The sequence below is a fragment of the Engystomops pustulosus genome, chromosome 4, assembly GCF_040894005.1.
Source record: "Engystomops pustulosus chromosome 4, aEngPut4.maternal, whole genome shotgun sequence".
Lineage (NCBI taxonomy): Eukaryota > Metazoa > Chordata > Amphibia > Anura > Leptodactylidae > Engystomops > Engystomops pustulosus.
The window spans coordinates 188433569-188459124 of record NC_092414.1 but is presented as its reverse complement, the minus strand read 5'-3'; the positions used below and the strand labels follow the sequence as shown (position 1 = coordinate 188459124).

The 25556-nt window shown below is 42.9% G+C and overlaps 1 protein-coding gene and 1 long non-coding RNA gene across 3 annotated transcripts in view; one reads left to right on the top strand and one right to left on the bottom strand.

Moving 5' to 3' along the window:
- Positions 1-25340, bottom strand: part of PROM2 (prominin 2) — a 56027-nt gene extending 30687 nt beyond the window's left edge. For both annotated transcript variants that reach the window (XM_072148909.1, XM_072148908.1), the window contains exons 1-5: positions 24934-25340; positions 21032-21081; positions 15578-15768; positions 10105-10225; positions 1942-2005 (exon numbers count right to left, since the gene is read on the bottom strand). In XM_072148909.1, coding sequence (XP_072005010.1) covers positions 1942-2005; positions 10105-10225; positions 15578-15768; positions 21032-21081; positions 24934-25180 — 673 coding nt within the window. In that variant the 5' untranslated portion in view covers positions 25181-25340. The remainder of the gene's footprint in view (positions 1-1941; positions 2006-10104; positions 10226-15577; positions 15769-21031; positions 21082-24933) is intronic.
- Positions 141-7352, top strand: LOC140127810 (uncharacterized). The gene is made up of 3 exons (XR_011855069.1): positions 141-720; positions 5992-6048; positions 7054-7352. It is a non-coding gene; the product is annotated as an uncharacterized lncRNA (long non-coding RNA).
- Positions 25341-25556: the final 216 nt, after the last annotated feature.

Below are 25556 nucleotides of genomic sequence, written 5' to 3'. Positions count from 1 at the left end.
CGTTAATTTCATCCGCGCGGTCCGTTGAAGAGCATACAGAGGAGAGAAGATGGCCGCTGGTCACATGTCCTCATCACATGTCCTGCACCTGCCTGGGCAGGTCAGGTGATCACCACCCTTTTTGGCTGTAGTTGGTTGGTTGCACTGCATTCTGTATGGCCAGTGTTGTGGTGATGGCAGTTACACATCATTACTATGGTAACAGAGCAAGAAAACCTGTTACATCATCACTAGGAGCAGAGCATAAGAGGGAGGAGGAGTTACTGAGAACTAAAGGATCTTGGGACTTTCTAGTTTCTAGTGGAGGCCATCTTAGTGATAACTTTAGAGAGGCCATAAAATATTGTGAATCATAAAATCAAACTATATAAGCTCCATTTTGTGACTAATGATATTAAGTTTTGTTACATTTATTTATTTATAGCATTATGGATTTTTATATCAGACGTTCATATTCCCGGAATACGCCTTTAAGGCACAGTGTTATCCCCATTCCTTTTCACTCTTTATACCTCAGATACTCGGAACAATATCATCTACAAAAATTATCTGATTACGCGGTTATTGTTAGTTGTATTAGGGACGAGAAGGACAAACTCTATCGGGAAGTCATCACTGAGTGGAGGGAGAAAAATAAACCCATCCTAAAAGTGGACAAAACCAAGGAGATGGTCATCGGCTGGGAAAAATAAAATCACCTCCAGACCAATCAAGGGCCAGGTAATGGAACAGGTTCACACTTACAAATACCTTGGCATGGTCATAGACGATAAACTTGAATGGTAGACCAATGGCGACAAAGTGTGTAAAAACCTGGTTTCTAGGAATACTAGATACGCAATATGTGTTCCTGCTTTCCAGTTCCTTCTCTTTTTGTTTTTGCCATGACTTTGTTGTAACTACCTGTAACATAATGCCTGGACGTTGTGTACAAACAATTTTATAGGGGATCAATAAAAAAATATCGTATCGTATAGCAGCTCAGTCCAAAGCAGGAAGAATACGACATGGGATTGAGGTTTGTGAAAATGATCCCTCATAAGGACTATAATAGATGCTTCCAGAACAAATGACTCAACAGAGCTGATCTTGATAGTAGGGGATGTCCAAGGGTTTGTCCATTTTAGAATTAAAAAAAAAAAAAAAATGTTTGTATTGTCCAGGTTGGTGCTTCCTGCTCAGCGACTTTTACTTTCTGCTTTTGTTCTCTTCCAGCTTCCTCGTAAGAGATTAATGTCAGTCGGCAGAATTGTGTGATTGACCTTGGACACGTCACCGTCCTTGTGTTTGCTGATGGGTGTTATGTAGACTCTTGTTAAAGGGATTAATAGGGTGGCGGTATCTTAGATTGTGTATACATTTCATGTTAGCAAGAGAAGTGTGTAGATATACCCACAGGATAAATATATTATAGGGAGAGTCATAGCTATTGAACTCGGCAATCAGCAGAACCGGGGATCGCAAGTCCCTCTCATCTGTCCTAATAGCCGGTCAGATTTCCAGGTTTTGGCCATCCTGATAGCCATCTAGAAGCCCCATAGATGACAATGGAGTACAATGAAGTACCAGTGTGATGCAACAACCACTGCTCCATTCCCTAGAGGTTTTCCGGGATTCCCTAAAAACTCCTTGAATATAGGCCCCATTGTATGTTTGGTAGAAGTGGGTCTAGTCTTCTATGGGAAACACCTGAAGGCCACACCATAGCTATGTGTGAACTCTGCAATTGACTCTTGATATAAATTGGTTTAGACGTCTACTCAGTGCCACTAGGTTGCTGGTGGCCACAAGGTATGACTGCTAATATGCGAAGGGGTGGACTGCCGATGAACTTGTGTCTGGGTCTGCATTATAGTTTGTTGTGTTCTCCACTTTTCTTAATGTGTGTGGACAAAATATCATTTGGACACCATAACCTGATAACTGTGTCTAGGTACTTACTTTTCAAATCATCCAAAACTCTTGCTTTTGGGACTCTATATTCAGAAGCCAGCGTATCTATGGCCTGAAATAAAGAGACACACGTATATCAAGTTACTAATATTCTGATGTTTATAGTTTACATATTAATATCTTGACCCCAAGATCCTCCCTTCCTCCATCATATTAACAATTTTATACACTATAGTGTTATCATGTATTTCTTTCTATGGTACAACAGATCTAATGGAGCTTGATACAATAATAGGCTAGTTTAACCCCGTGATTTTCATGTACCAGAATGTGTGGGTGAAGAAGAACTACTAATACCGCAAACCACAAAACAACATCCAATGTGCCAATAAGTTGTTCTGTGGTCCTAAATAGAGCGTCACTGTGGGGCATAATAATACACAAGAGCAAATTAGTCAACACAAAGAGGCCGTTAGTTCTACCTACTGAGGATTTCAGTAGAGTGATTGTTCTTAGAAGTGTTTATTGAAGGTGTTTCAGAAGCCCATATATTGGGCTCTATAGAACTATAGTTCTTCTGTCAGATTTGAGAGAAGAGAATCTCATCTTTCAGGCCTGTGGTTCTGTGATCTACAGGGAGATACAGCGAGTTAAAAACATAGGGACTTATTTATTAAGGGTTGCAGATCGCACTTTCGTCGGACTTTGAACCATTTCCAGGGATTGCGCAGTTTTGACAGGTATTGAACAAGGGGTCTGCGCTTGGATTGTGTCGCACGCATTTGGAATTTGGCGCAGCTGGCTGCGCTGGCTTTCATGCGACAGAAATTGGGGGGCGTGCCGACAATCTGACAGATTCGGACTGAGAGCTGGATGTAAATTTCATATTGTGTCGCAAGACAATGCACTTACATACACAGGAAGAAGAAGTTGAACACCGGCGGACCTGAGCGGGGAAGCGTCACATGCAAGATATCGGGCGCACGATCTTAGTCTACCGCGGCACAGTGCATTATCATCGGACAATGCACTTTCTGTGAACTCCTCAAACCGGGTAAGTAAATGTGCCCAAAAGAGGGAGATCACTGTGGCGCAGGGTCTGCCAGTACAAGGTCAGACAACAATAATTGTTGCTTTCCCAGATTTATAGTGTCAGAGTATATAATTTTGGAAAAAGTCTCAAGTACAACCTTTAAGAATTAAACAAATGTTTTACCCCATAATCTGTGATATTTTTGCTCTTCAAAAATGAGCACAGGCCTCTCCTGAACATGTACATAGAATTTACCATAACAACCTCCTCTAGGTGTAGTGGTTGTCCTCTGTCTATGGTGATGGTAGAACCACCTCTCCTCTAGGTGTAGAGGATGCCCCTGTCTACGGGAATGGTAGAATCACCTCTCCTCTAGGTGTAGAGGATGCCCCCTGTCTATGTTGATGGTAGAACTGCCTCTCCTCTAGGTGTAGAGGATGCCCCCTGTCTATAGTGATGAAAGAACTGCCACTCCTCCAGGTGTAGAGGATGCCCCCTGTCCATGGTGATGGTAGAACCGCCTCTCCTCTAGGTGTAGAGGATGTCCCCTGTCTATGGTGATGGTAGATCCTCCTCTCCTCTAGGTGTAGAGGATGCCCCCTGTCTATGGTGATGGTAGAACCTCCTCTCCTCTAGGTGTAGAGGATGCCCCTGTCTATGGTGATAATAGAACCTCCTCTAGGTGTAGAGGATGCCCCCTATCTATGGTGATGGTAGAATCACCTCTCCTCTAGGTGTAGAGGATGTCCCCTGTCCATGGTGATGGTAGAACCGCCTCTTCTCTAGGCATAGGGGAATGCCCCCTTTCTATAGCAATGTTAGAACTGCCTCTCCTCTAGGTGTAGAGGATGCACTCTGTCTTCAGTAATGGTAGAACCGCCTCTCCTCTAGGTATAGAGGATGCCCCATGTCTATAGTGATAGTAGAACAGCCACTCCTCTAGGTATAGAGGATAACCCCTGTCTATCGTGATTGTAGAACCGCCTCTCCTCTAGGTGTAGAGGATGCCCCCTGTCTATCGTGATTGTAGAACCGCCTCTCCTTTAGGTATAGAGGATGCCCCCTGTCTATGGTGATGGTAGAACCGCCTCTCCTCTAGGTGTAGAGGATGCCCCCTGTCTATGTTGATGGTAGAAACCCCTCTTCTCTAGGTGTAGAGGATGTCCCCTGTCTATGGCGATGGTAGAACCACCTCTCCTCTAGGTGTAGAGGATGCCCTCTGTCTATGGTGATGGTAGAACCACCTCTCCTCTTGGCATAGAGGATTCCCCCTGTCTATGGTGATGGTAGAACAGCCTCTCCTCTAGGTGTAGAGGATGCCCCTGTCTATGGTGATGGTAGAACCATCTCTCCTCTAGGTGTAGAGGATGCCCCCTGTCTATGGAGATGGTAGAACCATCTCTCCTTTAGGTGTAGAGGATGCCCCCTGTCTATGGTGATGGTAGAACCATCTCTCCTCTAGGTGTAGAGGATGCCCCTGTCTATGGTGATGGTAGAACCACCTCTCCTCTAGGTGTAGAGAATGCCCCCTGTCTATGGTGATGGTAGATCTGCTTCTCATCTAGGTGTAGAGGATGCCCCCTGTCTATGGTGATGGTAGAACCTCCTCTCCTCTAGGTGTAGAGGATGTTCCCTGTCTATGGTGATGGCAGAAGCACCTCTCTTCTAGGTGTAGATGTTGCCCCCTGTCTATGGTGATGGTAGTACTATCTCTCCTCTAGATGTGGAGGATGCCCCCTGTGTATGGTGATGGTAGAACCACCTCTCCTCTAGGTGTAGAGGATGCCCCCTGTCTATGGTGATGGTAGAACTATCTCTCCTCTAGGTGTAGAGGATGCCCCCTGTCTATGGTGATGGTAGTACTATCTCTCCTCTAGGTGTAGAGGATGACCCCTTGTCCTGGTCACAGGCCTAGGGATAAAAAATCTTTGGAGATCAGATATTTGTACATAGTAATGAGGTCTCGTGGGTTTTGTGTAGGGACAAAACTATGTCCTTTTCATGAGAATCTATTCCTCTCTTGATAAATCTCAGAACCCCATTTGCTTTCTTAGCAGCTGCCTAGCTACGGTCACTTAAATTAATTTTACAATCATCCAGTACCCCAAAGTCTTTTTCAGCTGCAGTTTCACCAAGTAACTTTTTGTTTCCACTGCCCAAGTGTATAAACCTCATCAGCCATCTCTTTGCCCATTCCTCCAGCTTTCACAAATCTTTCTGTAATGTTATACTATCAGCCTTGGTATTAATTACTCTACAGAGCTTAGTATCATCTAAAAATATTGAAACTTGACTGTGTAAACTATCTGCAGCTTGCAACTGTAACTCTACCTGCCTGTATCTACTTGCCTGTTTTTAAAGCTCCCTGATCCATGAGCCTGATGCAGCTTGAAAGATAAAATTCTCTTCTTTAATGTGATACTAGAAAGGTTCTAGTTTCTTTAAAACCCACCCTAAAGGCATCTAAAATATTGCTCCCCCTTCCAGCATCATCTCAGGTAAATATGAATCTTCTCTGTTTATGACTTCATGAGCCTGAGGGACTCTGGTGGGTGTTTCCAGAGCCCATCAGTGATGTCTTTTCATTGGTTGATACAATTAGCAGAGCAGGTCACCCCTGCACTTCCTGTGTAGCCTGTGTTATTGCAGCACTGGCAACACCCACCAGAGCCCCTCAGGCTCATCAGCATAATTTTAAAAGTTGATTTTAGAAGGAAGGAGGCCATAGATAACAAATATAAGAAGATTACCACAATCACTGTGACTGGATCTATGAGTAAGTGTCCCTGGTTTATTATGACAGATTTTGATGGAAAATTTCATTTAATGATCCCAACCTACCCTAAAGTTCAAGGCCCGCCTGTGACCTCTGCCTTACCTACTGCAACACCCTTTTAGTGTTAAAAAAGAATTTCAGGTTACCTCCCCAGTAGTTGTGTAGGTCTCTTCTCACACATGGGACAATGAAGGGTGTGACATGTATGATGCAATAATTTTGACATTGGGACAAACGTGGTCATAGATGATACAAGATTATAAAATGACTGTTTTTGTTTTTGTTATAGTCAATGTAAAAAGGGCTCGGATCTCCTATTCGCTGATGGACCATTATTTCTGGACAGGTTTGTCATAATCACAGTATTATCTCAACACTAGGAACCACATCCCAGCATTTATGGGACGATGGCCTCAAATTTTTCAGAGGATAAAGGCCATGTACATGTACTGCCAATGTAAAAGCTTATATAACCCTGAGTTGAGATCATTTCACACTAACAATGTATTGACAGTGAAAAAAGTAACCTCATCTCCAGCCAATAAACAGGCTCCAATTAATTATGTACTGTATTGTCACCCGTGTCACATATAAATTTGGGCCACTTCTCAGTGGTGGAGTCTAAATGATCTCCTTGTTTTAACCCCTATACAGTTATCTGGACTTTGCTCCAGGCAGACCCCCAAGTTGCTAACACTGGAGGTGGTCTTGATGTAGGTGGCAGCTGGTCTAGGGTCAACAGAAACTAATTCAAAGCACCAAAGTGCAGGGAAGAGGGTCACCAGGTATTAGCGAAGGACAGGACAAGTAGGGTACATGGAGAGTCGATAAACATGCCGTAGGCTCGGGCAGCCAACATGGATTCAGAACTCAATGATAAGATGAGATTGACATGAGAAATCAGCAGGAATAAGTAATAAATGCAAAGTCAGGAAAACAAGGTAAGACATGGAAACCATGTATCAGAACACAGAAACCTTTGGAGGAACTAGAACTCTATTCCTATTTTGTCCAGGCACCTTCTTGTGAAGGTATGAGTCTAACATGATCAGGGAAATTATTGGAGATAAGAACAGGATTGTGCACTGGTCCTTTAAATATAAAACATTTTCCCCCGAAACAAGCTTCTGCTGTAACCTTCAGTTATTAGTTGTGACTGGTGGGCAACAAGGCAGCACATGTTCAATTTCTTTGCAGCGCCCCAACTGGTAAAATGAAGCATTACACAGTTCTGGATGCTGAACTGCTGAAATAATGCATAGATTAATGCATTCTACTAGGTCTCTGCACATTGTTATCCTCATCTTGAGGAATTAACATACTCTTTTTTGTATATTTTTAGAATTTTAAGGCTACGGGACTAGGCGGACCTTACAGCATTTGTAGAGAAAGCATGGACCTACCTCCCCTTCAGCATCCCCTTTTTCCTTCTGTACACTCTTTCATCCGTCATCATCCATCATCCATCATGTCTATCCTTGGCATCTGGGGATTTCTCTTCACCTCCCCATCCTCCATGACATTCTCCTATGGCTAGTCACTCCAATACTCAATTCTAGATGGTCTACCCCTGGGCCCCCTTTCCACCTCCACACCCATACCCCCTTTGCCCTTCCTCTCACTACTTCAACCCCTCATCCCCAAGGTAACTGTTTTGGTATGATAATTGTAATTTTGATACCCATTGTTTTTTTTAACCCCGTTTGTTGTAAGTGCGGACAATTTTCTCTCATTGTTGCCTTGTAACCCATATTGTTAAAAAAAAAATAATAAAAAAGGCATACAAGAAATAATGCACTTATTCCTCTGTAAAATGCTCCTTGGCTCATTGATGGTGGTTCTGATTGGGAGGTTGAATTTGGAGATTCTTAAACAAAATTAATTTGGGATATTAAAATTCAACAAAAAGTTATTTTAATTATCTCTTTTACTGTATAATGAATCACCCCCCAAAAATGCTGTAAGTTACGATATCTGCAAATTTTTACTTTAGTCTACAGGACAGTTACACCCTCAAAGTTACATTCATCCTGTGGTTACTCCTGAGGGAGAGCGGATAAAGCAAACGGTAGAGAAGGAAGGGTCATCGAGATTTCACAGCTTAGGGTTAGGCCTCAGGATGGATGTGGCCTCCTGTACTACCAGGCCTCACATTCACTGTGATCCTGTGTCATACGGTAACACGGCTCTGACCTCCTTCCTTTCCTACATTTCCTATCTTCAGATCTTCAGATAGTCCCTGCTTTGATTCCTTACCTTGCACCCATGAGATTCCAGCTGTCTCACCCTATTATCAGTGGAGTGTATGAGGCTTGTTCTCAGATGTGGAGCGATGTCCTCCTCTTACACCACTCTTACCCTGCCTGATATTTTAATGTGCTTTAAATCTTATCTCCATGAAATAAACATAGCGGCCATGCTTTTTAGGCCGAAAAAAAGCTGCTGTAAGAAGTCTCACTGAAGACCTACAATCTCATGCTTATGCTTTGTTCCTTCCCAACATTAATTATACACTGGAGCTGATAGCAGCGTCCACAGTACATGCAAGTCAATGGAGATCTCAATAATCCTCTCCTTCTCATCTCATCACAGAGAATCAGATAAAGTTACAGAATGGAGGCCTCACAAGTGCTGCCCGTCCTCGTGTTACAAATTATCATATAGAAGAGAAGACACTGAATGCTACAGGAGGACTGTTTTAACAGAATGTAATATAGATGTTAATTTGTGGGGAATATTTTTTAAAGGGATAATAATCCCTATGAAAGGAATTTAAATCTGGGTAAAAATCGGAGTGATAAGGTAATGGCAAAGGAGGACTTTACAGAACGTCCTGTAGCATTATTATTAGGGGTTGTTATGGATTGATAATTATTTTTCTATTCAATCGACAATGAAGAGGATGTACAATTCATGACCATGAAAAGAGACCATCTGAGACGTACACAAAGTGGAGGTTGCACCTACGTGAGGTGAAGTAAGCAAAAAATGGGGGAAGAGTAGCCAAAGGTCCCATCTGTTATGGAATTTTACCTACTTCAGCCAATGTATGTACAACCATCTCTTAAAAGGAGCCACGGGTTCCAATAGAGCTGTAATGACTAGCTTTTTTAGCTAAAAATGGTTTCTCTTAGATTCACATAAATCAAGAATAGGTTATACTACCTGGCATCAGAGGGGGTGTCTCCCATCTCCTCATATCCCATTCAGCACTTAATGTCATGTGACCAGGGTGATGTCATCTAAGGTCCTTTACCCTGAAACATAAGCAGTCTCCAAGGACTTCTAGTCTTCCCCATCCTCCATGAACTTCTACTCCTCCCCATCCTCCATGGACTTCTACTCCTCCCCATCCTCCATGCCTTCTACTCCTCCCCATCCTCCATGGACTTCTACTCCTCCCCATCCTCCATGGACTTCTACTCCTCCCCATTCTCTACGGAGGCTTCTGTGATTTCATGTGATCAGATACAAAGTTTATATACTGATTTTGTAACATTGATGCTACTGAAAGGAACCATTTAGAGATAAGGGCAATGCTTTTTAATAATAGTTTTTAATGAAGTATTTATTTTGGGTAAGTTAATTTAAATGGCACATTCTCTTTAAGAAGAAGGGTAGTATTAACAGGGAAGATCCAGTCACCTTGTGTCGGATCCAAAATGTTGTAACTGCTTTTTTAGCACAGTACAAAGTATATTTCTAGAAGGTCCAGTCTGGCATCGACCAAGAAGAGACAGAAGGCACATGCAGTGGTCTCAGGAAATGTGACTCTCATGTTATCAACCAGTAATTTGCGTATCTGTTACCAGAAGCCCCTACCATGACAACAAGACCCCTACAAGACCATGGAAAGTGATAAAACGTACCAGGGAAACACTCATACTTAGATGATATATCAGGGAAGCCACTTCTGAACCTACTAACCATAGATGTGGACATGTAGGCATGATGTAAAATGTAGATATGGGATATTGATTTACCTGGTAAAGGAGAATGGCCTACTTTTTGTATAAAGCTTTCATTGGAGATTGGTGGGAGTCTGAGACACATGTCATGTGATAATCATATATCAATCAGGATGCATATAGCATGAATGGGAGATATGCTGCAGCAGTAAAGCGTGGCCACTGTAGAGAATATGGAGCCATCTGCAAGCAGCTCCTAACTTGGCTCCCACTGATCTCAACCAAAGGGGTTGTACCAAGTCTCCCTAGTGCCATTCTTCAAAGGGAAAGGAACCAAGTCTCCCTAGTGCCATTCTTCAAAGGGAAAGGAACCAACAAGGAATGGGCCTCCTTTCTGTAGTGTTAGTAACTCTATGCACTTACTGCCCAGCTTTGATTATCCCACAGAAATTAATTGTAGTCCCGTCTATTACCATCACTTCTATCTCTCATACCTGTGGGATGCTGCTTATAGAAGACCGGAAATCCTGCAAGGTCCTGGTCAAGTCCCGAACCCCGGTGCCAACCTCGCGATGTGCCTTCTGGTTCAGGTAAAAAGTACATACTACACCGGCACTGGGAGGATGAGAGAAAAGTTTACAAATTTACTACATCATACCATTCACTTGTTAACTATTGTAATTCGGTCTTATTTTATATTTTATATTAGGTTTACTGATTACAAAACCTATGATTTCAAATTAGAAAGCTTTGGGTATAATTGGGTATATCTGTCCATTGTTTGTGTTTCGTAGTGCATTGGTATGAGACATTTTTAAAGGGGTATTCCCATGAAGAAAAGATTCTTAAATATACTTAGGATAACAAAATAAAACATCCTCTAATTATTAACAAAAATACAGAATTTCGCATATATAATTCCAACCTGTCTCTATCAGTCCTGGTGTTTACAATTTTGGTCGTCCCTGGGTGCGACCATAAATCTTCTGACTATTGTCTGATTCTTCCCTCTACAATAGTCCTAATGTCCAACATTTGGCATCCCTGCTGTCCAGCTGTTTGAATACACTGCCATGTCCGGATGACCCATGTAACTTACTGTTTACCCTAGCACAGCGCTATTTTTTAGTACAGTGGCTGTGCTTGGTATTTCACCTCAACCTCCTTTCATTTGAGTGAGACTGGGTTACAATTAGTAAGAATGAAGAATGGAGATAATTTCACTTGGGAGTCGGTAAGGTGTTTTTTTTTAACTTCCATCACAAGTCCTGAGGTCAAATTCAATGAAATGTTTCTAATGGAAAACACCTTATATTCTCCTGCAGTCACATTCATGTTATAATGTGGACTGAAAGTTACTATTAAAGATCATTTACAATAACCTTTACAACGCTGGGATGACCACCGAGAGTGGGTAGTTTACGTGACCAGTCGTCCAGAGACAAGTCTTGCTCTTCTGTGTTCCAGGTGCATTAACACGCTCCCTCGGAGGCTCTTTAGAGGTTATATGAAATGACGGCCGTTCTGAAATGGGGTCAAGTGACAGTACAATGACAGTCCTGCCTGCCACACTCACTTCATCAAATCCTTTATGTGGCGATAATTAAAAGTGAATGCTATCTCTCGGCCGCGTGCTATACACGTCTTGCACATTGTTATTCCGCTACTGTGGATTGAGGTTTTGATTATGTCTACTGCATCTATGGAAATAATTCTTATCTCCTGCATCGACTCTTTTCATCTGTTGAGAAATTTAAAGGAAATCTAGTACTTCATTTAACCTCTACAACGCACCACCATCGCTTTGCAAAAATTAAACTGCTTAGTGCTGGCATGCATTAATTGTTGGTTATAGCCAGCTCCTTCCTTTAAAAACTGACTTTCATCTTCATGTTTATTATGCTGATGGTTTCTGGGGGGCTTGACTAGAGCCCCTCTGAGCTCCACCATCGCACCTCCTGCAGCTCATCTAAGCTGCCCGCTGCTTCACCCCCGATGACTTCAGACATATGTCCAATACGCGGCTGTCTGCTGCTTAGAAGCAGATGATAGGAGGGTCCGGGGGAGGAGGCAGCACCGGGTTAGAAGTGCTGCAGGAAGCGTGATGCCGGAGCTTGGAGGGGCTTCGGTAGTGTCAGCTCCGAGAGCCCCTCAACAAAATAAACATAAAGATGAAAGTCAGTTTTGAAAGAAAGGAGCTGGCTATTATGTTCAACAAAGTGTTTTAAATGGTAGTGGTAGATTTCCCAAAAAAGGATTTGACCAGGGAGACAATTTGATAGGAGCCTGATCAGTGGCACCCCCCTCAGGTGTACTGAGGGGGGTCACATATTTGCAAGTCTGAATGAGGTACAGGTTATGCATCTGTGCTACCACTCCAAGTATCTTTATGGGTCTGTTGGAGATAGCTGGGTGCCATACTTGGCTTCCTTGGTAGTCCTGTAGAGATGGACAAAGAAGCAACGTCACAAGAGACCTTCGTTCTATTTATTGTTCTGACACCCACCAATAGACACTCGCTGTATCCTGTAACCTAGTGGTCCCCAATCTTTTAATAAAAATAGTTTTTTTAGGGAACAGTGCAAGGTGATGAACGACACAAAAAATTAATTTGCAAGGCCATATCCCATACCCAACTCGGTGTTCCACAGCCCGATCTTGGGCTGCAACCAAGCGGTTGGGGACTCCTCCTCTAGTCCATTGTAAATTTTGGCTTCATGGACAATTACCTATGAGACTAAGGGTCTATTCACACAAATCCAACGACAATCTGACAACAAATGGGCTATTTGTAATCCTTATTAATATTTCTTAACCTGACAGATTATTCTGTATATGTATAGTTACTAGATCTGATGTGTACGGATTATACATGTATAATTTATACTTTATATATTATTTATAGCGTCAGCCCTCATGACACAGAGATGGACATTTGTTACATAATATCGACATAAAGAATTCCAATGATATTCAGCGTCAATACAGTAATCCTTATTCCCAAGGGCTTACAATCTAATGCAGTCCTAATGACGTGCTGGTTATGCAATGGAGCTTACAGTCTAGTGACATATTTATTTACCACCCAAAGCTGAAATGAATTCTAGTTAATAATTCCAGGCAGATTCAATACATGATGGTTATTGTATATGACAATATAGAACCGGGATGTCATACAGAAGGAAACATGCATCTATTTTCAAATGGATTTCATGGCATTGTATGTGACATTTACTGCATGGTGACTGTAAGGAGCAAGGATGGTGTCATAACTATAGATATATCAGACCTGAATGTGTTATCTAACGGCTTAAATTGTGCCCTGAATCTGTAAGGTTTTCCTGGTCAGTGATATCATTCGTGAGGAACTCTGCTTTGCCAGGTCTGTTCTCATCTGGGCATTCAAATAGAATTTAATTAATCTGCCATATATATACATTTCTTCAATTAAATGTTATTAAAAGAAATTTACCTGTGTGAAGATAATTTCTAATAAATGTAGTCACGTGGTTCCTTAGAACCAAGACTGTGTCCTTGGATACGGCCACCTCTGCTGGAGCAATTTTACAAAGAAACAAAAAAGTTCTGTGGTAATGATTGCTAAATCCAAGAGGTCAGGCAGGACACGATAGTGCATGTCTAGCCACCGCTTCCAGAGTGGATGGTGGTCGTATCTGAGGAAGCTATCTTGTTTCTAAGGGACAACATGGCTACATATATTATAAATACCGTATATACTCGAGTATAAGCCGACCCGAGTATAAGCCGAGACCCCTACTTTTACCACCAAAAACTGGGAAAACCTATTGACTCGAGTATGAGCCGAGGGTCTAGTATACAGCTAGCCAGCACCCATATAGTAAACAGCCAGCCAGCTGTAGTATACAGCCAGCCCCAAGTAGTATACAGCCAGCCCATATAGTATACAGTCAGCCCCCATGTAGTATACAGCCAGCCCCCATATAGTATACAGCCAGCCCCCATATAGTACACACCCAGCCCCCATGTAGTATAGAGCCAGCCCCTATGTTGTATACAGCCAGTCCCCATGTAGTATACAGCCAGTCCCCATATAGTATACAGCCATCCCCGATGTAGCATACAGCCCCCATGTAGTATACAGCCAGCCCCCATGTAGTATACAGCAAGCCCCCTGCCAAGCGCATAAAAAATGAAAAAACTTAATACTCACCCTCTGGTGTCTGGATCGTTGGCGAGGGTCCCGATCTTCAGCGCGAGGCTCCCGATCCTCGGCGCAGTTCCAGTTCTCTAGCCGCAGATCACGTCCATGCGATCTGCCAGTGGGCCCACACTACGATGCGGCGGTGTTGCTGCTGATGACGTCATCGGCGGCAATGCCGCCACATCATAGCGTGCGCCCGACGGTAGATCGCATGGACGCGATCTGCCGGCTAGAGAAGAAAGAAGAGAGAGGAGGAGCCGCTGGGACCCGTGCCGAAGATCGGGAGCCTCGCGCTGAAGATCGGGACCCACGCCAATGATCCGGACACCGGAGGGTGAGTATTAAGTTTTTTATTTTTTACTTGACTTGTGTATAAGCTGAGGTGAGCTTTTTCAGCACATATACTCGGCTTATACACGAGTATATACGGTATATACAAATTATCTTCACACAGTAACATTTTTTTTTATAACATCCAATTGAATAACTGTTTACATTGCAAATGAATTAAATTAAATTTGAATGCCCAGATGGGAGCACCCCTTTAAGTTCCATGAAAATTGGTTAAGTAGTTGCCAGATGTTTTTTTATCATCAGTAAGTGTGTCCACCTCTATAACAGCAGTAGTTTTGGCAGTTTACTGCTCTGGAGCAGTGTTTAATAAGTCAATGCAGTGGCGAACAGGGGGTTCTGTGGGCCCACCAAATAAAAATATCCCTGGGGGGCCCACCATCCATCAACATCTAGCAAATTGGGTTGCCTAGTGCTGGAACTCTGGGAACCAGAATTGAGTTAAGGTCAGGGCCTGCCAGAAGATTCTCTGGGTCTCTAGTAAGCCAGTCCAACACTGAGTCAATACCAAGGAGGAAAGATATTAGCAATGTTAGAGAAGCACTTGCTGCTCTTCAATCTGAAAGATTAACCTAAATAAATCTAAAAGAATTGGTGGGACTACAGATGAGAGAATCAACCAAGATTTGCTTTGTTAAAGCCTCATTGAGTTTTTCTAAAAATTTGGTTCAGGCCCGAATCAATTTAGTCCACACAAAGTTTGCTTCAGTTGTCCTGGAAATTTGTATATGGCCTCTAAACTTTTTAAATAGTCTTACCTCATTTTGTCAAATTTTTAGGAATCAAAGGATTACTACTGAATTATTGCTGCCAAAGTGATTCCACGAGATATTAATGTTGGTCCAATTAGTTTTTCACACATATTGGGGCTTATTTACTATGTGTCATGGATCACACTTTTGTCGGACTTTGCACCGTTTTCGGGGATTGCACAGCTTTGACAGGTATTTAATAGACAGGTCTGTGCTTGGATTTTGGCGCATTCAAATGTTTTTTGGCGCAGCTGCGCTGACTTCCATGCAACACATATTGGGGGCGGGCCAACGGACGGTCCGACTAATTCGGACTGAGCACGCAAATTAACGTTCAAATTGTGTTTCAAACTAATGCACTTACATGCACCAGGAAGAAGAAGGTGAACTCTGTCGGACCTGAGCAGGGAAGCGACACATGCAGGATATCGGGCGCACGATCTTAGTGAATCGCGGCACAGTGCATTATCGTCCGACAACGCACTTTCTGTGAACTCCACGGACCAGGTACTTAAATGTGCCCCATTGGCTTCATTTTTGGTAAAGAAAAAAAACATTTTAGGTGCTGTACTTTATTTGCAGATGCAGATGTTTTTTTGTGTTATTTAATGGAAAAATTTAAGTAGAAGGACTTTCTGTATATAAAAAATGTGTCTATACAATATACAAATCATAACTTACAACAAGATGCAGACTGTGCAGAGGAGGAGTATGAATACGGGGGTTGGCTGGCAGATGCCTCCTTCGCATGGGAGGATACTTCTTCCACGATACTGGAATATGCAGAAAGTCAACCCAAACGTGACCATGAAGAGGAGGAAAAGGATGGCGATCACTGCGCAGGTCACATAGCCCGCCTCGTACTTCACAACCTGCAAGGATAAATGTTTTATAAATCAACTTCAACATTAGCTATATTCAAAAAACTAGATACTGGGTATTTTCAGAGTTCTTAGAGTTTAATCCAGCTTTAGTGCCAAATTAGAAGGAACCCATAGAATGGGTCATAAGGGGCACTTCATATGGTCCCATTCTTGACAACCCCCTGGATAGAGGAGGCAGGTGTAAGCTGAATTTCCATGAGTTATGTTTGTTTGTTTTGTTTGTTGACTATGCACACATTCCTACATAATGCCTCATTGGTCTTCACCAGTAGAAGTTGCAACCGACTAGAGATGAGCGAGTATACTCGTCCGAGCTTGATGCTCGTTCGAGCATTAGCATACTCGCAACTGCTCGGTGCTGGGACGGGTATTTTGCCCGCTCAAGATAAAGGCATCTTGCGGCGATTAGATTTTTGGCAGTCAGAAACAGAACCAATCACAAGCCAGGAGACTCTGCACTCCACCCAGCATCATGTGGTACACTTACATGTTGATAGCAGTGGTTGGCTGGTCTGATCAGGTGACCCTGGAATATACTAGCCCCTGCCCGCGCTGCTCGGATCATTCTCTGTCTGGATGCCGTCAGGGACAGAGCTGCTGCTTGTCAGGGATAGCGTTAGGGTGTTCTATTAGATTACGGTTAGGCAGGACTGATTGTACAAGAACCCAACAGCCCTTGTTAGGGCTACAAAAGCGTTTTTTTTTTTTTTGTTTGCTTGTGGATGGGCTTGTTGGCACTAGTAGTGCAGCTAGTGCCATATTATGAAGAATTTGCAGGGAGACTTGTGAACGTTACATTTAGCTCTTAGTGACACACATATCCATCTCAAACAGCTAAGTGAGACAATTTATTAGGGGTTTGATTGAATTAGGCTCAGTCTGACGATTTTTTTTTTTTTTCAAGTGATTTGTCCACCAGTCAGTCTTCCACGCAGTCCACCCATGTTACCCAAGTGAGCACTCCTCCAGCTCCTCCAACTCAACCTCCTTCCCCCCAGTCTGCCCCCTCCAAGTACAATTTGGCATTTGAGCCGCCATACTCTGAGGAACTGTTTTCTGGACCCTTCCCAGTGTCCCAAACCACTTGTTCGGTTGCTGCTGAACTCTTTTCCGATGCCCAGGTTTTCCACCGGTCGCAGTCTGTGGGTCATGATGACATTGTTGACGTAGTCTGTAAAGAGGTGTCGGACGATAAGGAGACACGGTTGTCAGGCAGTGGTGAAGTTGTTGTCAGGGCAGGAAGTCCGAGGGGGGAGCAGACTGAGGGATCGGAGGATGATGAGGTGACAGACCCAAGCTGGGTTGATAGGCCGGGTGAACACAGTGCTTCTGAGACGGAGGCGAGTCCTATACTAGAACAGGTTGGAGGCAGTGGTGGGGCCAAACGGAGAGGCAAGGCCAGAGCTGGTGCATCAGCACCAAATGTTTCACGTAGTGAAGCTCCAGTGGCAAGGGCTAGATTTTCGGAAGTCTGGAGGTTTTTTAAAGAAACAGCGGATGACCGACGGACTGTGGTGTGCAACCTGTGCCACAACAGGATCAGCAAGGGTTCCACCACTACTAGCTTAACCACCACCAGTATGCCCAGGCATATGAATGCTAAACACCCCACTCAATGGAACCAAGGCCGTTCACCTCCGGCCGGGCCCACCACTGCTCCTTCCCCTGTGTCATTTGCTGCCTCTGCTAGTGAACCCCCTGCCCAGGCAGAGTAGGGCTGATCTTTACAGAAAGATGGTGAGGGAGTACGTAGCTGACCATACCATCATCCTAAATGGTCACACAGCTCCCTACAACTACTGGGTTTCAAAGCTGGACATGTGGCACGAAATGGGGCTGTACGCCTTGGAGGTTCTTGCCTGCCCTGCCGCTAGCGTGTTGTCAGAGCGGGTTTTCAGTGCAGCTGGTGGCATCATCACTGATAAGCGTACACGCCTGTCGACTGACAGCGCTGACAGGCTGACGCTTATCAAGATGAATCAAGCCTGCATTTCTCATGATTTCCGGGTGAAAGCAGCTCAACTTGAATAATTCTCATGTATGCACTCCTCCTCCTCATTCTCCCCCTCTTTGTACACTAAAGCAGAGGCAACTGGCTATTTGCCAGGGCCTACTGGCTTTAGTTATAGTACTATATATATTTAATTTTTCTGGAGGGCCACCTACCCGCTCCTCTGTTTTAAAAACTGTTTTGGACTGCCACATACAGGCACTCTATCTATTTAATTTTTCTGGAGGGCCACCTACACACTCCTCTGTTTTGAAATTGTCTCCATAGCAGCCTCCACAAGTTGGGGGTCATTTACTAAGGGCCCGATTCGCATTTTCCCGGCGTGTTACCCGAATATTTCTGATTTGCGCCGATTTTCCCTGTAGTACCCCGGGATTTTGGCGCACGCGATCGGATTGTGGCGCATCGGCGCTGGCATGCACGCGACGGAAATCGGGGCGTGGCCGAACGAAAACCCGACGGATTCGGGAAAACCGGCCCATTTTTTAAAAAAAAGTGTCGTGGAGCTTGCACTTACCTTCACTAGGAATAGGCCGGTGAACTTGAGTGCATTCCGGGGAACTTCAGCGCAGCAGCGCCACCTGGTGGACGTCGGAGGAACTGCCTTAATGAATCCCAGCCGGACCCGAATCCACGGCAGAGAACGCGCCGCTGGATTGCGAATGGACCGGGTAAGTAAATCTGCCCCGTTGTCTTTATAACAGCCTCTACACGTCGTTTTTATAGCTGCCTCCACACGTCGTCTCCATTGCTACCTCCACACGTCGTCTCCATAGCTGCCTCAAGAAATCGTCCCCTTAGCAAACAAGATGTGTCCGGCAAAATTTTGGGTTGTTTTAACAGCTTTCACATCAAACTTTGTCGCCACCCTGCTGTGTTATCCACAAAATATACAGCCGAACTTTTATCATTGACCGATATTATTTCAGCGCTACTTGTACATCTCTTTATGCTCCCCTCTCCCGCCATAACCAGGCCAAATACTTATAAGAACAGTACTACACTTGATCTTACACAAAAGGTTTTTAGAAATGCTGTTTGTAGCCGGAGTACACTCTGGTTATGTCTCCTGGACAATCGCCAGCCTGAGGCTGCGGCCGCCGCCTACACACGTCGTCCACATAGCTGCCTCCATACATCGTCCCCTTAGCAAACGAGCTGTATCCGGCAAAATTTTGGGTTGTTTTAACGGCTTCCACATCAAACTTGTTAACTTTGTCGCCACCCTGCTGTGTTATCCACAAGATATACCGCCAAACTTTTATCATTCACCGATATTATTTCAGCGCTACTTGCGCATCTTTTTACGTTCCCCTCCCCAGGCCAAATACTTATAAGAAGAGTACTACACTTGATCTTACACAAAAGGTTTTTTAGAGTTTCTGTTTGTAGCCCCCGCCTGCTTTGAAATTTATAATTTTTTCAAAGTAAACACTCCAGGCCCCCAGGTCCATTTTGGGTGGGGAGGAGCCGCCATGCTGTGTTATCGACTAAATATACCGTCAACCTTTTGTTCACATAGGAAATCATTTCAGCGCTTCTTGCTCACCTCCTTTGGTTCCTCTCTGCCGCCATAACTAGGCCAAATACTGATACGTACAGTGCTACACGTTATCCTTGCAAAAAGGAATTTTTAAAATTGGTTTGAAGCCTGAGACCATTTGGGGTATGTCGCCATGCCACTCTCTAGCCTGCTGCCGCTGCCTCCGCATGCCGTCCTCTATAGTGTCGGGGTCAATTATTGGGTGTTTTAGATGCTATCTAGCCTCATTCAGTCACTCTGCCATCGCCATGCTGTTGCCCATAATTTTGGAATAATGGTGCGATTAAGCAGCCTCAGAGGCATCCATGCATGCTGCCCCTGCTGTTTCCTGTCCATTTCTGTGGTGTTTCCATCATTTTCTGAGGTTTCCAGGTGTTTGGCCAAGCTTCCCTGTGCAGACCCTTGGTCCCCTTGAAAAGTGCTTGAGTCTCCCATTGACTTCAATGGGATTCGTTATTCGAAACGAGCACTCGAGCATCGGAAAAAGGTCGACTCGAATAACGAGCACTCGAGTATTTTAGTGCTCGCTCATCTCTACAACCGACCAATGATACATCTACCTCTAAAGTAGAGTAAGTATGCTCTTCTATGCATTTGACTTGACTGTGACATTTGTAATTAGTGGGCAATCTTTTCAAAATGTATCTTTACGAAAATCTCTCTGGTTGATTTGGGATAAATTGTTGCACTCTCAATGGATTGGGGGGGCTAGATTAAACCAAATGACCGAGCTCAACCTGAATGTAATCTCAGCTGTGTATCATGCTTATCTTTTCTTAGCATGGATGGGCTACATAGCCAAACATTAGTCCACATCAACAATACAAGCCCTTGAGGTTCTGTAACCTAATCCTCCTCTGACAGCTCAAGTTGGATACTGCTTCCAACAGATACCCAAAGACTGTACGGTTGCATCACTGCAGCATTGGAGGGAAGAACTATAAACGAAAACTCTCAAAGGTAAAAGGTATGTAAATGTATCCAATAATGGTGACCATCGAAACGTGTCCCACCACCCAACACAAGGATCCTCTGACTCAGGGCTGGCCTCAGCGTGCAGCAGGATGGGCAGGTTCCAGGGCCCATGCATACTCTCTGCTCTGCTGCAGAAATTTTTGTAAACCGGCCGGTCTTCAAGTTCAACAGAGGCAGCCTTGTCCTCACTGTTAAAAAGTCATGACGTATCCTGATGATCTTCTGTTTGTGCTTATGAATTTGCTGCAGTCAATCACCAGTCATGTTTGTATACTATACACACGTAGGGTTGCAACCTGGATGGCGTTCTACCTCCTTGGCCGATTATTTCAGTTCGGCTGATGGCATTTTTTTGTTCACTCTCATAATAGAGGCTGATATTGTTGTGTGTGCACAACTACTGTATTAAGTGGCCAAAGAATTGCCTCTTGTATCTGGTATCTTTGTGTTGCTAATATATCAACCATGGTCAGCACTGATTGGTTGCAGCAGCAAACACCTGTGGTAACATCTGGGATCGGACCTTTGAAATGTGAGGCCTGGATATTTGGTCACAACAAACATGAAAGTAGTAAACTGATTAGTTGGACTATATTTTATATGCTGTTCTTTCAAGAACTGAGGCACCAATATATTGGGTTAACCAGCTCTGTGCTAGTCTCCGTAAACAACAATCCAATCACAATCCACGTTTTATTTTTAGTTTTCAACATTTTACTTACTTTAGAGGTTTCCAAGGTTGAGGAATTTCGGAAAAGTGTGCGCAGCAATTCTAGAATATAAAGCACAACAACACATATATAATTAAAATACAGTACAATGAAAGGATCAATGTAAGATCATTTATATTGATATAAGTTTTGCAATATGACCAAAATAATTTATCAAGCCCTGAACTCCGGAATTCCAGTTTAAAAAGCTGCAAAAATGGGCAATTTTTTGTAGTTATACACCATTTATTCAATTTTTGAAACATATCTTGGAAAATGTGTGTGATTAGATTAATTGCCCCAGATTTTCTGATATGACTCAAAAATTGACCCTTATATAAGAAGAGGGGTTGGTATAGAGAGTGGGGTAATATTATCCGAGAGAGGCAAATTTTATGTAATGTCATGAACTACCGGTATATACTTGATACATTTGGGGCTAAATATGGTTGGCTCAAGCAAAACTGACTTAAAATAAATATCCCTCATGATACTTTGCTCCACTGAGTTGTTTTAATATTATAGAGAATTTATTAAAGGCACAAAACTAAGTTGGTTTGCAACTAAATAGAAATAAATTAAAAAAATATAGTGCTGGTAACCCGTTCCAGCACTTCCTGTGAATTGGTAACTCTCCACCCACAGGAAATGCCCAGTTAGCCAATTAGTGCTCAATCAGTCAATCCGTCTCAATCAATGATTGGTTGGGCAGGCATTTCTTCTTGAGACAACCGGTAGTAGACATCAGCAAGTCCCAGGGCAGGATCAGAACCAGACCTGGTTACTATATTTTTTTTAAGCAATTTTTCAAAATGTTTTATTTAATACATGATTGGAAAGGTTACTCTGGATACAGCATTTATAATTTCTGAGGGCATTTTTCTGCATTAAAATGGATGTCAGCCTATTACACAGATCTTTACACATCCATGACCATAGCCCGAGTGCCATTCTATAATTGACTTCATCCATCTACCCCCAGGCTAGACATTAGAAAACACTATATGCAGGGCTCCTGAGGCAAGTGAGAAGCTTAAGAGCTATAATCTCTCTCTGCCTTTCATTATTTTACCTCCAGCGCTGCTTTGTAATAGTCTATATCATTATCAGGACACATGATTAATCACATTACAATTATATTTCCACAGTTTAGTATAAACCACCAATAAAAGCCTTTCTTTATATCTAGGATGCTACAAGAACGTATGTCAGACCAAGACACTACATAGAAGTATGCTCAGCTCAGGATGAAGGCTTTATTGTATAACTGTATATTTCTATGGGGACCCATGTCAGATCATGCAATCCTCATAACCAGAAGTCTACAGTATGGCCATAAGCAGGAGGCGATAGAGCTTTATACTGCACGAACGTGCATTGTTCTCAGTCTGAAACAGTGGATTCATATCATCAGTGTGTGATCCGTTTGTGAGCCATATGTCATCAAAAACTTTCCATGACTCATCTCAATATCAGCAGATTTTTGCTGAAGGCTGGCAAACGATGCCACTAGATCGTCCCAGCCCCTTGAATCGTCACATAATACCCGACTGCATCATTATTTTTCATGATTTAGTGGATTTTTTAGGAATGTACAGGCTGGTCTCCTATTCCACAGAGCTCAGACATATAAACAAAGAAGCATGAAGAGTCTGCACACAGTACAAAAGTAAGTAACAGGAATGTTGAATCACTTGATGAACTTTCAAGAATTATCCACAAGGCAGCAAAGGCTTTACAGTTTTCAAAATGGTATCAATGAAATTGCCATCCCATTCTGACATTCTCCCCACGGGTGTCAGAATATGGCATTTTTTATGCAAGGTTTTTAAATTTTTTTTAAAGATATTAAGCCATAACTAAACTTAAACTACACTATAGAAATTTGGTATCTCTGTGATCGTACTGAAAAAATGAGAGGTGTCATTTCTCCTGCGCAATGCAAGCCATAAACATAAAGCCATTAGAATATGGTGCAACTGTGTTTTTTTTCGCCAATTCCATCATTGGAATTTTTTTCCAGCTTCCAAGTACAAGGCACAAAATATTAAATGGTTCAACTAGAAAATATCAATTGGTTTGCAGATAAAAATCCCTTGTATAGCTTTGTAAACAAATAATCAAAAAGTTACAACCTGTGGAAGAAGCGGAGTGAAAAACGGAAAAGCAAAAAATTTTTAAAACTTGATCTGGAAGGGGTTGAAGAAGTTATCTTTACCTCTGGTACAGAGGCCACCAGTGACATTGACAGCACGAACTCACTACACCCTAAATCATGCTTTAGCGGGAGTGAGCTGTAGACATCACTGCTGAGACTCTGCATACCCAAAGAGGCTGGTGGTTACAGGAGGAGCCATGCTGGACACAAGCCAAGGACCAAGGCTTATTATTTTTGCACCATTTGGGGTCATTTTTAAAAAATTAATTATAAACATGGACATGCATGTAAAAAAATAAAACCATGATGACACAATGGGCAACATTTATATAGAGTGTTTATACTTCTGCCAACTTTGTTTTTGACTTGTTGTGGGAATTGTGCAGCACCATAGAATTAATGGTGCTCGTTAAAATAATAATTATAACAATGAGGTGCGTTATATTTAATATAGTGGAGCTTTGCATATAATATATCTGGAACTGGGACCATTTTCTGTCCTGAGCACCACAAGTGTGTGTAGTAGTTGTGAAATCTGCTGAGCAGACTGCCATAGAGCCAACGGAATGGCCAATGCATCCATGGTTGACCTGGTCTGACGGCTTTTCCAGCAGATCTGTCCCCTCTTGTCTCTCAGTATTGTACCGGTATGTGTTGGAAAAGGCAATCATCAAAGGACATTTCTGTTTTGTTTCTGGCAGCAAACTCAATCTCCATCGCTCCTAGCAGAATTTGAAGTTCAGGGACTGGAAGGATTTGGCCCCAGTACAACAATTCCTCTTAGGGTCGATGGAAGCAGCTTTCGAATGTAGATTTCTATTTTGCTAGACCACTTTACTTTTGGTCCACTTTACATCGCCCCAAAAAAAATCAAAAAGACACCTATTAATTGTGACAGTGTTTCCACACCACAAAAAAAATAAAAAAAAGTGCCCTTTTTCGGGGTGTAGCCGGGGAATGCGGAAAATCTAATTTTTCTGGTTTCTACAACTAATAAATGGATCTCATAGGAAAACAGGTGATGGTAGTAAATGTCCCCTAATGTACACAGGCTAAAAACACACAAACGTGCCTAGTCTATGAAACCCAACCTGTTTAGTGGCCTGATTTCACTGTACCGGGGAAAGAACCCTGAGCATTATAGTTATATATGACGCAAGAAGCCACGGTAAAACCTCTGAAATCAAGAATTATAGTTTGACACTGTTGTTTCATGAAGAAGCAGGTACATCTATGCACCATATATGACTTTGATGCTAGGCGCCCCAAGTACCATTCTCTGCACAGTGTTTGGTATCATGAAATCTGCCCCCCTCATATCCGCGTGTTCATGTTTGTGTGTTTTTAGCCAAAATCTGACAGAATACTCTTTAAATTCTGATTAAACTGATTATTTCTGTATCAAGTATATGACACAAGCTAAAGGGTCCTATTGATAAGCTGATAAGATTTAACCTCTTCCACCAGAGCAGTATATCCCATGTGTCTTCACATACCACATGAATAGGCAAGAGCTGTCATCCTAATAAATATTCCCATTCATATAAGGCATATCTGCACATTAAGATCAGATCAACAAGATTCTGTAATTATGATTTTATATTAGGAACCATCCCAAATATCGGCTACGGAGATCGGCTAAATGTTCGACATAAGACTTGGTCATACATTATCTTCACAATTAAAACATTTCTGCCTTCAGAAAATCCAATTTGCATTGTTTCCATCTTATTAGACTGGTTTTCAGTGGTCCTACCTTTCGGAAAAAGGTGCGGCTGGACTGCATTCAGAAACAGATTTTGCATTCTATACAGCGGGTCCAGTCCGTCAGAATCTCTTATCACTATAGAAATATTTAGCGAATTGTCCAATGTTTCAAATTGTAGTACTCCTGAGTCAGCGACAAATTCACATGTCTGAGAAGCCACCATCTCCATGATACAGAACTGGAGACAGAGCAACCCGATGGCCAAGCGGCCTATCCTAAAATCAAGGGAAGCCATCTTCTTTAGGAAGAACTATCAGCAGCCAGACTTCAGAGCTGTCATTCTCCACACTCCTCAGATCTTCTTCTTCAGTGTTCCATCCAATACATCTGTGTCTGGCTGAGCTTGGTCAGCACCCGAGGGAATACACTCTCCTAGTACTACTGTGAGCGTTACGATGAACCTGATGTACCTGTTTATTTGTGTTGGGACAGGCCCAGTATTCTGCAAGAGCATCCAAGGCACATCCTCCTGGGCTGAGTCACAAATACCTGGGAATGAACAGGTGAGTCTGATACTAAATATTACCACCAGTCTCTATACTTTCTGCATTCCAAAGTGAGGACCATCACGTGGTGGAACAGGATCATGGTGATTCACGGACAATCTCTGA